Source organism: Polyodon spathula, chromosome 20, assembly GCF_017654505.1.
Source record: "Polyodon spathula isolate WHYD16114869_AA chromosome 20, ASM1765450v1, whole genome shotgun sequence".
Classification (NCBI taxonomy): Eukaryota; Metazoa; Chordata; class Actinopteri; order Acipenseriformes; family Polyodontidae; genus Polyodon; species Polyodon spathula.
This window is the reverse complement of record NC_054553.1, coordinates 31,130,857-31,144,303: the sequence shown is the minus strand read 5'-3', so window position 1 is coordinate 31,144,303 and position 13,447 is coordinate 31,130,857. Positions and strand designations below refer to the sequence as shown.

General features: G+C 42.3%; 1 protein-coding gene and 1 long non-coding RNA gene across 6 annotated transcripts in view; both read left to right on the top strand.

The window, feature by feature from the left end:
• Window positions 1-7,754, top strand: part of LOC121295515 (septin-9-like) — a 32,569-nt gene extending 24,815 nt beyond the window's left edge. For all 5 annotated transcript variants that reach the window (XM_041220215.1, XM_041220217.1, XM_041220216.1 and 2 more), the window contains 6 exons: window positions 59-196; window positions 1,887-2,004; window positions 3,336-3,431; window positions 3,713-3,809; window positions 5,795-5,846; window positions 6,300-7,754. In XM_041220215.1, the coding sequence (XP_041076149.1) occupies window positions 59-196; window positions 1,887-2,004; window positions 3,336-3,431; window positions 3,713-3,809; window positions 5,795-5,846; window positions 6,300-6,432 (634 nt within the window). In that variant the 3' untranslated portion in view covers window positions 6,433-7,754. The remainder of the gene's footprint in view (window positions 1-58; window positions 197-1,886; window positions 2,005-3,335; window positions 3,432-3,712; window positions 3,810-5,794; window positions 5,847-6,299) is intronic.
• A 358-nt stretch (window positions 7,755-8,112) lies between these two features.
• The window catches only part of LOC121295895, a 16,328-nt gene continuing 10,993 nt past the window's right edge, over window positions 8,113-13,447 (top strand). Inside the window, exon 1 of the long non-coding RNA XR_005946981.1 lies at window positions 8,113-8,226. This is a non-coding gene — a long non-coding RNA (uncharacterized LOC121295895). The remainder of the gene's footprint in view (window positions 8,227-13,447) is intronic.

Sequence of the window (13,447 nt, the reverse complement as noted above, 5' to 3'; positions counted from 1 at the left end):
TGTCCAGACTACATGAAGAGTGTTTCTGTGCTGATTCCTGTTCTCTACCTCTTGGAAGCTGGCAACCCATTATGAAGTTCATCAATGATCAGTATGAGAATTACCTTCAGGAGGAGCTCAACATTAACAGGAAGAGGTGGATCCCTGACTCCAGAGTGCACTGCTGTATATACTTCATTCCCCCCACCGGACACTGGTGAGTACCCCATTATGATCAACACAATATGAGCATGTCACACACGTGAGTGCCCCATTATCATCAACACAATATGAGCATGTCACACACGTGAGTACCCCATTATCATCAACACAATATGAGCATGTCACACACGTGAGTACCCCATTATCATCAACACAATATGAGCATGTCACACACGTGAGTACCCCATTATCATCAACACAATATGAGAGACCTGCTCTGAATTCTAGCCCGCTGTAGGGTATGTGAGAGAGCTGCTCTAAATTCTACCCCGCTGTGGATATGTGAGAGAGCTGCTCTGAATTCTACCCTGCTGTAGGGTATGTGAGAGAGCTACTCTGAATTCTACCCTGCTGTAGGGTATGTGAGAGAGCTACTCTGAATTCTTCCCTGCTGTAGGGTATGTGAGAGAGCTACTCTGAATTCTTCCCTGCTGTAGGGTATGTGAGAGAGCTACTCTGAATTCTTCCCTGCTGTAGGGTATGTGAGAGAGCTGCTCTGAATTCTACCCCGCTGTGGATATGTGAGAGAGCTGCTCTGAATTCTACCCTGCTGTAGGGTATGTGAGAGAGCTACTCTGAATTCTTCCCTGCTGTAGGGTATGTGAGAGAGCTGCTCTAAATTCTACCCCGCTGTGGATATGTGGGAGAGCTGCTCTGAATTCTACCCTGCTGTAGGGTATGTGAGAGAGCTACTCTGAATTCTTCCCTGCTGTAGGGTATGTGAGAGAGCTGGCTGTGCTGTCAGCTGCTCTGAAGGCTGCTATTCTGTTCGCTCCAGGGCTCTGTGCTGTGTGTTCAGGCCTGTCTCGCGGGGCTGTGGTTTCCTGTCCATGTGACTGGGGAGGACACAGCTGGCTGCAGACGTGCCGAGGAAACATAGAATCGTGGAAACTCTGCGCAGGACGTCAGGAAGCTAAGAGGGGAGGGCAGGTGGGGTGTGTGGGGGATCACCCCCTCAGGGGAGGGGGGGGGGTTCTTATTTGCCAAGTAGGGTCAACATGCTCTGTGTAATTTGAACATAAGAACATGAAAAAGTTTATAAATGACAGGAGGCCATTTGGCACATCCTTACTAGTTTTGTTGTTAGTAGCTTTGTGTTTAACTTTTACATTCTGTGACATGTTAAAATAATTCTTGACTTGTACAGTACCTGTGCTTCATTGAGGACCAGCTGTGTTAGATCTAGACTGGGATATTCATGTTGCATGGATTGCTTTTTCTGGAATATTCATGGGAAGTCTGTTCATGTCACTGAGTGCACAACCTCCCAAAGGAACATACTTTCTCTGGCTGATGGGGTACTGTGGCAATGTTTTACAGAAGGGAAGATCACATCTGTGAGCTTTTAGCTGGCTGTATCTGTTTCCAAGTAACGAGAAGATTTTGTTCCTGTAAATAACTACTTTGTGTTTATTCAACTTCCACTTAAGAGCTTGTATGCACATAAGCAGTGGTTCAACTGGAACTGTGCCACAATAAATCTTTCCTCTTGTACAGCAGTGCAGCACATATACAGTCTTCATGCGATTTGTTTTCATGAATTACTTCTTTTAAGCGATAGTGTATGGGTTCATAGGATCACGTGTTTAAACTTGGTGCAAGCGGTTGTGTATGGATCATGTATTTAAACTTGGTTGTTTAGATTCCATTGCTGACTAACCTGTGTGTTTTGTTTCCCTGCTCAGCCTTCGACCCCTCGATGTGGAGTTTATGAGGCGTCTCAGTAAAGTGGTCAACATAGTGCCTGTGATCGCAAAGGCAGACACGCTGACGCTAGAGGAGAGAGACTTCTTTAAACAAAAGGTATGTGACTGCTCTGAACCTACCAGCCTTTAAATCCTTTGGTTAATATAGACAGGAAGGCTGATGCATGCCATACAGTTAGTCTAATAGCCTTGAATTCAAACTCACTCCTTGTAGGGAGTGACATCGAGACTCTTTCTGCTATTACATATCCCCCCCCCCCCATTCATCAGGCCTGCTTGACAGTAACTGATCTGATTACATACTTGGATATTTTACCTACAGGCTCCCCTATAAACATGCAGCCTTCACCTGCTTTTCATATGAACTATATGGGTTCACGTCACCACTGAGTGGTGTCTGTAACCTCACACCTGCTACACAGTACTGTGTTATAATAAAGCCATGGATCAATGTGCAGGACTGCTCTGAACCTACCAGATACAGAGCACTGTGTTATAACAAAGCCATGGTTCAATGCCAGACTTTATTCACAAAGCTAACAATATGCAGGAAAGGGTAAACAGTGTCCCGTCCCGTCCCGTCCCGTCCCCCCCCATCATGTGTCTCTTTAATAATTAACGAGTTACAGTAAAAGATATCCGGAGTGGGAGTGCTGTTCTACAAGTAACCTTTCAAAAGTCCTGTTCAAACACGGGGCACGGTGCTATCCAGTGCTTGTTTATCTGACTTAATTCACTCCAGTGTGCCAGCAGGCTATAAAAATAACCCTTTCCTTGTGTTGCTATTGGCACTCTGAGCTGAGTGAATGTGAAGCAGAGCTGGCATTCACGTCTTGCTCGTTCTGGCTCTCACAGCACAGCTTTACAATGAAGGCTGCTTTTGGGGTCTGTTTGAACTTTTATTTCCATGTGCTCCTCTGCTGTCTCATTTACTCCTCATTGCTGATGTGGCTATGGGTGAGGCCTGTTGACATCACTTCCTAGGGAGCTGGCCCAGTCATTCCCCACTGCATGGAGGAAAGGGAGCCTGTGTGTATTGGTGTTTTTTTCTTCCCTTTAGCTGCTATTTTGCATGCTGCAGCTGGTGATGGCAAAGCAGTAGTGTTACATTTCCTAAAGGTGAACAATCCATGACTTCACAGTACAATCCCACACATTTCTAGTTCCCTTTTGCTGTTGCTGTGTGTTTTTTTGGGTTTTTTTTTTTTGGTGTGGTGTGTTTTTGATTTTTGATAGCTATGTTAACTAATAAAATAACTGTCTGGTAAACCTTTGAATGCGAGTCTGTGTTGAAATCTTATGAATAGGAACTGCAAGTTTCAGGAGTTCTAACATACTCGACATCGCTATGTTGACACCATAGGGCCATGGCATTAAATGTGAGCATTTTGAAGAAAGTGTTTAGCATTAAGTTGTGTGTTTGTGCAGATCGGGGAGGAACTCAGAGCCCATGGCATTGACGTGTATCCACAAAAAGAGTTCGACGAGGATGCTGAGGACTGTATCATCAATGAGAAGATAAGAGTGAGTGTCTGTGCCTGATCATTGAAGAGACATGGCTGTGTGCAGCTCGAGACTCGTGGAGAGGATCACTGACCAGCAGGTCCTGAGGTTCAGCTCCAGTGGCTGCTGTGTGTTACAGCTGAGCACAGCACAGAAAAGAAAGACGCTTTAGGATATTGATTGATTTGTAGATTTCTTCATCTAAATAGTAGATAATCAATCTCATTTGTTTAGTTCATGTGACAGTTTCTTTCTCATTTTTACTCCTACCTGCCTCTTTATGCTTCTGTTTTGCTCTCCAGGAAATGATTCCATTCGCTGTGGTCGGCAGTGACCAGGAATACCAGGTGAATGGGAGAAGAACCCTGGGGAGGAAAACAAAATGGGGCACCATTGAAGGTATGTTAGTCAGTAAATATCAGACAGGATGTGTGATGCAGTGATAAGTGCTCTGTGTGTGTGCTCATCTTAGGCTCAGCTCTGCTTAAGGATTAGGATTATTTTCTTGGGCTGGCAAAAACAAGTTACCAAAGTTACAGACCTACTTGCACAATGAATAAGCTTATATTATTAGTGTGTCTCAGGGTGCCATAGGCAAAGTGCAAGCTATCCTGACTCCATGCACAGTTTCCTTTGTTCAGAACAAGGTTCTTATCAGCAAACTGTACCTGTAGTAATGGAAGCAGGTACTCTGAGCCACTGCATTACTGTATGTGGTTGTATACCTTTATCTCCTCCATGGAAAAGCAATGGTCTGATTCCTGAGAAGTGGTGCTGTGATTTACAGCAGCGTGCTAGAGAATATTCACAACGTCTGTTATGCTACTGCCAAGTACCCCCCGAAAATGAGATGTGAAAACGCTGTGGAGAGATCCTGCATGAACAGCTTTTTAAAAATAAACCAAGTCTGATAATGGAAGCCAATTAGAATGGGGAGAACATACAGACGCACCCCCCACCCCCTCTGTTCCACATATTATCTCAAGTCCGTTTGTATCTTGCAGACTCTGATGTAGAAATTGTAATTCATGCACTTTGTTTCATCCCGTGGAGGACTGGACTACTGTAACACCCTTTTGGCTGGTCTACCTTGTAAACTAATCAATCGCTTACAGCAGGTTCAGAATACAGCTGCATGAATTCTGACAGGTACAAAAAAATCTGAACATATTACATCTGTTCTTGCACGCTTGCATTGGCTTCCAGTGAAGTACAGAGTTTTTAACATTTTATTAATGACATTCAAGGTTGTCTCTAGAAATGGCCTTGATTACATTAATGATATGCTTTTACTTTCTGTCCTTTGATGCCAGCTGAGATCTGCTGATGCTAGTTTCTGGTGATTACAATGGTAAAACCCAGCTCTGGTGGTGGAAGAGCCTTTAAACAATAGGCAGCTGTATAATGGAACAATCTTTCAATTCAAATCTGTAAAGCTGACTCAATAAATGTATTTAAATCAAATCTTAAAACAGATCTTTATGCAGAGGTCTTTTTGTAGATTGGGATGGTCTATTTTAGAGTTTTGTTAATATGTAAATATTTTTAGTTTACTGGTAATGTGTTTACTGGTAATGTGAAGTGCTTTGGGATGCCTTGGCATGAAAGGCACTATACAAAATAAATGTGTTTGTCTCAGTGAGTGTCCTTAGATTTTGTCTGCAGTGTGTGAATTGTCAAGCCTATTTTCATTCAAAGAATTTGTATTGTTTCTGACAGAAGGCTTGTCTACACTCAAGCCTTTGTCTTTGGATGGAGATACTGTGTGTCCAATATAAAGCTGCTATCTACATTCCATCATGAGGCAACAGCAATGTAACTAACATGTCAAATCTTACATTCCTGCCCATGTTTTAGGTGCAGTAATACAAATACAGTTTTCATTTACAAACTGACATACATTAATTCTCACTTATGAAGCCAATGCATGCTTGTCAAGCCTTCAATCCTCTTTTCTGAAATGGTTTCAACACACTGAATTCCTCAGAAGTTGCTTTGTGATTGCTGATCTTTGTGACTGGAATCAATATTACCTGCAGACATCTTTTTGCTCTGTTTAGACTGCCCTTTAGTGACAGCTTTTGAATGGTGTGTTAACGAATTGACAGTCGAATCCTCAACGTGAGCCTTCTCACAGTAGCAGCTGACCCCAGAGATGCTGCTCGTCCTAAGAATCTGCTCATATATATATGTATAGTTACATTTTTAGGAATGTGCAGCATTGTATGTTGAGTATTAAGCTTGACTTTCTCTTGGGTAACTGGGTCTGTTAAACTGCAACCTAGTGACTGGTGTGGGGCTGACACAGGGCAGGGCTGGAAATAATGATCTGCTTATGTCTTTAACAGGAGCTTATGATCCCTTTTAAATCTTTTGTTTTTCAGTTGAGAATATTGCACACTGTGAGTTTGCATATTTGCGAGACCTCCTGATAAGGTTGGTATTCATTCTAAACTGTACTTTGAGAATAATGAGTGTGTCTGTACAGGCCAGTTGCATGAGTTCTGTTGTCTGGTTGGCTCGTAAGGAGCTCCCTCTTTAGTTTATTGATCCATTGTAAAATTTCTTTAAATGAAAGACCGGTTTTATCTGTCTAATATTGTTTATAACATCTTGTATTCCCATTAATGGATTAATTAGATTGTTTAAACAATACTAAAACTTTAGTGTAGCCTAAAAAAACTAAACAATGTGGTCCCTATTTTAAATGCATACAATGTGTGAATGGCATAAAACTAGCCGGGGAGTATAATAGAACTTTTCGGGCCGCTCTGACAATTTGCCATTGCTTCACAGTAGGAACCAGTATGTGTTATAAGACGCTACTACATTGATAGCAGTGTCTGCAGCAGTGGCTTTCAGCTGCATGTTGTGTTTGTTTTATTACAGAACACACATGCAGAACATAAAGGACGTCACCAACAGTATCCACTATGAGATGTACCGTGTGAAGAGGCTGAACGAGAGCAACGCGTACTCCAATGGAGTTTCTGAACAAGACGCTTCGACCAATGAAATGTAAAGCAGGCCTCGCAGGCCACACCCCTCCGTCCACCCGGATTAACCAAAAAGAAAACCAACTGGAACAAAGTGCCAACGCTCTCCTCAAGTGACCAAATGTGTGTATTGAGTAATAGTGTCTATTCTGCTCCCGCTCACTCTGAAACCCGTCTGAATCGCATTGGGGACAAACTGCAGCAGCATGACAAGAGTCTAGAGGCTGGGGCTCGGGGAAGACTGAGCTTTGCTTTGTTATGTGTGTCCGTACCTGTCTGTCTGTGTGTGTGTGTCTGTCCTGTACCTCAATTTTCTAATTTATTTGTAGTACTTGCTGTTACAGTAGTTTTTAGCAGCTTCAGTATAACACAGCTTCTAAAACACGCAGCAAGCTTTCCTCAGTAAGGCTGTTGGGATCCTTTGAGTTGAGGGGCGAAGAGATCATAGTAAAGGTTTTGGTGGATTTAGTGAATTGAGAGATGGGGACTGCTTGCTTAACTGAACAGGCGACTTCAAAGTGATTTTATAGAATTGCAATGCAGACGATTGGAAGTAAGAAACTGCATGATGCAATGTGTGTAGCATTTTGAGGAGGGTTGTGTAGCAGTGTTGACAGGGCTGTCTGTATGTAATGTGTTGCGCTAACAGGGCTGTCTGGTTGTGTGTAATGTGTTACGCAGACAGGGCTCTCTGATTGTGTGTAATGTGTTGTGTTGATAGGGCTCCCTGATTGTGTGTCATGTGTTGCGCTGACAGGCCTCTCTGATTGTGTGTAATGTGGGGGGGGGTCACAATACGTTTATACGCTTTCTGTGCCTTATGTAAACCAAATAAGAGCTATGTTATTTTTCCTCTAAAGTGAAACATCTATAATTTGATGTAATAAAAGATCAACTCTTTGTGCTGAATGGAAAGGTACAGCCTCTGAATAGAGCTCATGGTTGGTGAGATCTTCTCTTCTTCCATGCGCACTCTTTATGATCTGTCATCCTTCATCACTTGTACTGACGATGACTTGCTCTTATTTATTGTTCCTTTGATTAGCACCTTTCTTTTTCTTTAGGGAGGGGGGGGGAGAGATGGAGACAGATCCAGTATGTTTAACATGGTCTTCAGTACAAAGGACACATACTCTATTGGATCACAAGACAACATCATGAGATTTGCACAGCCTGTTTTGTTGTGCCTTGCATACTGATTGTCATGCTGCTTCCATGTACAGTGTGCTTCAGTTCAATAGCTATAGATGTGCAGCAATCTCCATTATGTGGATCATGTATTTGTCAGTGTGCATTTCTGTCATCTTGAACTGGTTTAATAAACATGATGACGCTTCGGGTCCTTTCAGGTGCGTCTCATCTGAGTGCAAAACTAACAGCACTTCTGTCAGGGGGGGTTCAATGAGAGCATTTTCTTGATAATTTCGCTATTCTGTTTTTGTTTCAGCAATTCAAAGATTTAAGCATGTCTTAAACTTTTCAGACTGGAATCTGTTAATTTTGGGTAAAAATAATAAAAATATTAGGCTTTTTTTGTTAAATGATAAATAACATATTTTATGTTTTAGATCATTTCCTAAAATAAACATTTGCAATTGTGTTCTGTTTTTTTTTTTTTTTTGTTAACCTGTAACATTTATCCCGGATGCAAAATTATGGGACTTTATTTAGCAAACGGGCCAATTTCTGTTTCTATCCAGCAATGCTCAGAGGTGATGAAAGAAAAACGTCTTTCTGCAGGAGGTGTGACCAGTGAATACTTGGCTGTAGCTGAGAGGGGCCAAAACAACGATAGCATTGCATGCTGAACATATTTCCAGGTAACTGGCATTCTTAGCGTGCGCATTTGTGTGTGTGCTTGCAACATCTAATCAATCCTGCAATGGATTTCAGACAACCAATAGGTAAGTGTCATATCCACTGAAACTCTACATTCAATAACATTAACCACATTCCACTATAGTTTTTTTTCCATTATTTTTATGCATATTTAAAAATGGGATCAACAAATTGATGATTTTCCCTTTTGATCATGTTATTGTATTGGCGTGTTCGCGCTGCCTCCTGGGTGAAGTGCTATACATTCAATTCGGTTTGCAGTCGGAACACATTTTTCCTCAAGAGTTACAGTGTTGCTTTCAGGAGCTTCTTGAAAATGTATGCATTCTGTTAGGATTTTAATCATGATAAGAGTGAGTGGATGCATTAAAGACTAGAGCCTGGCCTGGAGAACTTCAGCCTCTGTTTGAACACCTCTTTGTACTAACCCTTAACCTGTTTCAAGTCCCCTTGTACACCCAGTGTTGCCTCTATCAGTGTATTCATTCAAAGCACACATGATTGCATTTCATTGTTGCCTGCCTCTCAAAACTTATCAGCTCTATCCACTGGGCTATTCTTTCATGGGAGGCAGATAATCAATTCAGGAATGCAGTTTAGTATCCATCTGGCTAGGGGTAAGAATGCATGTGCTTATTGAGAGCACCACAGTGAGCAGCTTTGTCTAAATGCGATCATCTGGTTGTTCGGAGCCCTGACCTGCATTAAGCATCACTTTACAAACTGGCTTCTACAGGGAGTCCTTCCTCCAGTCAGTCTGGCTGGGTGCTGGGGCCAGGCAAGAGTCCTAGCTAGTGGAGTAAATCTAATAATGGAATGGCCTTGAATGTATCCAAGTAGTGATGGTGTAACCCTGCTTATTCTTCACCTGACTGAAAATAATTTTATATTGTTCGCTTTGCTGCACATACCATAACATTTCTAGTCAATTAAGATACTGTGTTTTGGATATAGCTTTGGAATGCTGCCTGGATATCTTTTCCATGCTGTTCCTGAATTCAGAGCAGGAAACGTTGTTCACTGTGGAGACGCTCTCCTCGTTCCAGGACCTGGTTCTGCACAGTAGCTACAGAAACGCTGTTCAGTGTGGAGACGCTCTCCTCGTTCCAGGACCCTGCTCTGCACAGTATCTACAGAAAAGCTGTTCAGTGTGGAGACACTCTCCTCGTTCTAGGACCCTGCTCTGCACAGTATCTACAGAAACGCTGTTCAGTGTGGAGACGCTCTCCTCGTTCCAGGACCCTGCTCTGCACAGTATGGGTATAGAAAGGAGGAGGAGGAGGGACAGGTTATTATTTTTCTTTTAAGATGGCGATGTGCAAGTCACTCAAACCTGATTCTTTAATGGCTGCACCTCTTTCATTTTCTCAGCATCAGACTGATGCCATTTCTTACGTTGTCTGCTGCCTCCAGGTCGAGATGCAGCTTTTTTAATGCAAGTCGCTCACTATTACTGAGAGAACCACAACAACACCCCCTGCTCCCCACCTCCCCCATTTACATTTTCTATATTGGTCTCTCCAAGCAGATGAGGAAGCCTACAGTGCAGTTATGATTGGGGAAACAGGTTATTTCAGCACTGAATTGTTATGCGTGTGTGCAGATCATGTTACAGCAGTAAGTAGTGAGACTGCACACTAATTGGATGAAACTATGTAAAAGCAGGTTTACTTTCCACAGATAGGCATGCATTTAATAACTAAATGCCAACACAATACTGTTACTAGCAATGCCAGCTATTAGGCAGTCCTGGAGAGATGTTTGAGCAATTGGTTGGGACAGACTGCCAAGGGAAACAAAGACATGTAGGAGTTCTAATTTCACTCTGTACAGTTTTCCTGGATTCTGTCTTGGATGAGATGGATAGAGAAGAAAGGGGGGGTCTGGGGAATGAAGGATCACATTGTTGACACTTTCTTTAACAAAGACTGGAATTGGCACTGGACTTCAGGAGGAATGGATAGCACTTGGATGCTGTAGTCCTCTGATTTGGAGGGGAAGCAGTTTGGGCTGAGGGATGGATAGCACTTGGATGATGAAGTCCTCTGATTTGGAGGGGAAGCAGTTTGGGCTGAGGGATGGATAGCACTTGGATGATGAAGTCCTCTGATTTGGAGGGGCAGCAGTTTGGGCTGAGGGATAGATGAATAGCACTTGGATGCTGAAGTCCTCTTATTTTGAGGGGCAGGGGTTTGGGCTGAGGGATGGGGCCCCAGAGATCCCAGTTTAAAGTCCCACCACAGTCTCTGGGTGACTGTATTAGACCACAATGTTTTGGGAAAATCAAACTCATGGTAGCAACTCCAACATTTGAGAAATTAAAAGTTCCTTCAAAAACAAAGCCAATGTAGCTTGAGTAAATGCATCATTACTGTGCTCATTTAATCAAAATTGGATCAGTTTTCTTCTCATTCATTATGTGTTGATTGCATTTATCATTTTCCAACATACTTTTTACAATCAAGAAAGACACAAAACAGAGAGCAGAATAATGTAAAGCAGTCTGAATGCAAGCACAATGAAAGCCTGCTTTGAGCAGAGTGTTTCCAGGGCTGCTACAGGCAGCTGCTACAGCAGGGATATTCTCACAGAGCAGTGGCTGAGGGTGATGGGAAGGCAGTCCTTTTATATGAGCTGTTTTCATATGCAAGGGATCCTTTCCTCTGGAGCAGCTTCACTCTGGCACTCCTTTCTCTTCTAGTTCCATTTTATTCTGTGATATATGGAGCTACAAAAAATAAATTATGCAGAAAAAAAACCTATCAAAACCCCTGCCGTGGAGCTGCTGTGAGCCTGCCCAGCTAATCTGCATTTAGGTAATTTTCTCACTAATTAATTAGTGGCAGCTTGTGGAGGGCCTTGGAATCTGAGCATGTTTTCATTTTCTTTTTTTACGAAGCCACTGAAAGACGTCGCTAATAGTTTGCAGGAGGACAGCACACAGGAGAGGCTGCACTTTCACATCGCTATGCTTCCCCTACTTGTTTTCTGAGCTTGTCTTAGTTTGTTTGTTTCTTGCATCCATTTGTTCCATCATTAGTTTCTTTTTTTCTGAAGCCCCCTTTGGGTCCCTTTACGTCAGTCTCTTCGCATCAAGGAAATGACTTCCGTCTTGATTAATAGATTAAAAGGCTGCTGTGAATTGAATTAAAAGAAAGGGGGAAAGTTGTTGGACTGTTTAACAGGGCCAACGAAAGAGAGAGTGAAATGACTGAGTAATTATACCAATCAAAGATGGAGGAGCTGGGAATGGAGGGAGTTTCATGCTGCTTGGCTATTGTCTTTGGTTCAGGAAAGTTGGGGTGTCTGGTGCTCTTTTAGAGCTGATAGTTCTGTGTTCTTTGTATGAAGGAAACATTTTGACACCCAGTTCTTCCTGGATTTCCAGTTTTATGTCTGACGAAAGATCAAGAATATTAGCTGACACTAATATTGCATTCTTTTTTCAAATGTACTTTATTTGTGTTATTGGCAGCTGGGGTTACCAATGCCAGGTATAGACCCCACTGCTCCATTGCATAGCGCTGTTATCCCTAGGAGGGGTGCAGGTTCATTACCAGTGTAAGAGATGGAACATATTCAGACATCAGCCTACAGTCAGGATGCAAGATGCTGGCATCTATCCAGGGTCCTAAAAATGTACAGGGGGTGAGGGTGTCTGTATGCTGAGTCTGGTGTGGAGCTCAGACAGGAGAAGAGATGGTGGGGAGGGGAAGGTAGGGGGGTTTCGAGGTTCTGCTGGAGAAAAAGGAGCTTCTTTTCCCACAGAGCCACAGAGCAGCTCCCCGGATTTATGACCGGAGGGGCTGGGGTGACCAGATGAACATTATTTATGTACAGCATGTGTGTGTGTGCTTTCATTCTGATGCAGCTGCAGGATCTGTCTGGGTAAGAAGGATTAAGCCACTTCACATACAGTGTTTGATTTCTTGCTTTGCCTGTGTGATCAGTCTAAAAGACAGACATCAGTAGAAAATACTGTGCAAAGAAGTCTGCAGCAGGATAAAGGAACACGGTATATCATCTCCTGGATATTCTTCTGATATTTCTTTATTTTTTTTGTTAGATACTTGTCCTGTTATGTGTTACATGTGCTGCTCAATTCCCTGCTGCTCTGTAAACTCAAGCCCAGCCATGATGCATCTGGGCACTGAAGTCTGTGTAACACTGATATGTCTCCCCACAATTGTAAATACTTAGAAAGCCAGGCAAATAATAATCCAGGCAGAAACTACAATAGGGAATCAGACAGAATACACATCAGGATACTAAGGCAGGGTTAGAGTTTGGGGTTGTTATTTCTACTAAAAATGGGTATGCTGCAATTATCTTACACCAAACCACTGGGATTAAAACATACGTATGTACGTGTGTGTGTGTTTGCAGATGTAATTGTTTTTACTTGCAGTAGGTTTACTTTCATTACCACATGGGTTTGAGTTTGGTTTTGAATGCATATTATAAATGAAGGATGTGCTAGCTGAAGTATAGCCCTGCTTGGGTTATACAGTTATTGAGGTTTTCAGCAGGAACACAATTCTGACATGGGACTCCCTTCACTGAAAAGAACCTCCTTCAGTGTCGTTTGATATTTCTCACAATGTTCACCAAAAAGTTAACAACACTGCCACCCAGTGGTATGACTTGACTAGTGCATTGTATTTGTTTGGTATGTGGAAAGCTGTAGCTCCTATTAGTCATTTTTATCACAAATGTATTATTTATCATAACAATTGTAGCCTTGCAGAAGAAATACTGTTTTCTACCTTTCTACCTATATAGGCCTAAGACAAAGCATTAGCCACTGTTTTTTGGGATTGAAAAAGTTTAGCCAGAAAATTTGGTATTACTTTGAGGCAGTAATGGTCTTGTATTGAGTAACAGATTCAGACAATAAATGGTTTGCCTTCTGAAGTTATTAGTAACATCAATATTGATGTAGAGGTGCTTGGGTCAGTTTACATTAATTAGATTTGCTCATAAGAGGGCATAGATTATGTACAGTGATATTTTAGGGTTACAATAACATATTTTTCTATAGAAGAAATATAAAAAACATGCAGGCTCTATGGCACAGCAGCAGTGTCTTATTGAATGAAACACAAGCAGAAGGGCAGAGCTGTATGAAATCCACACAGCATGAAGCCACATTTTGTTCTCGTGGAGTAAATTGGTCTCTTTGAGCATATTGGCCATGCCAGT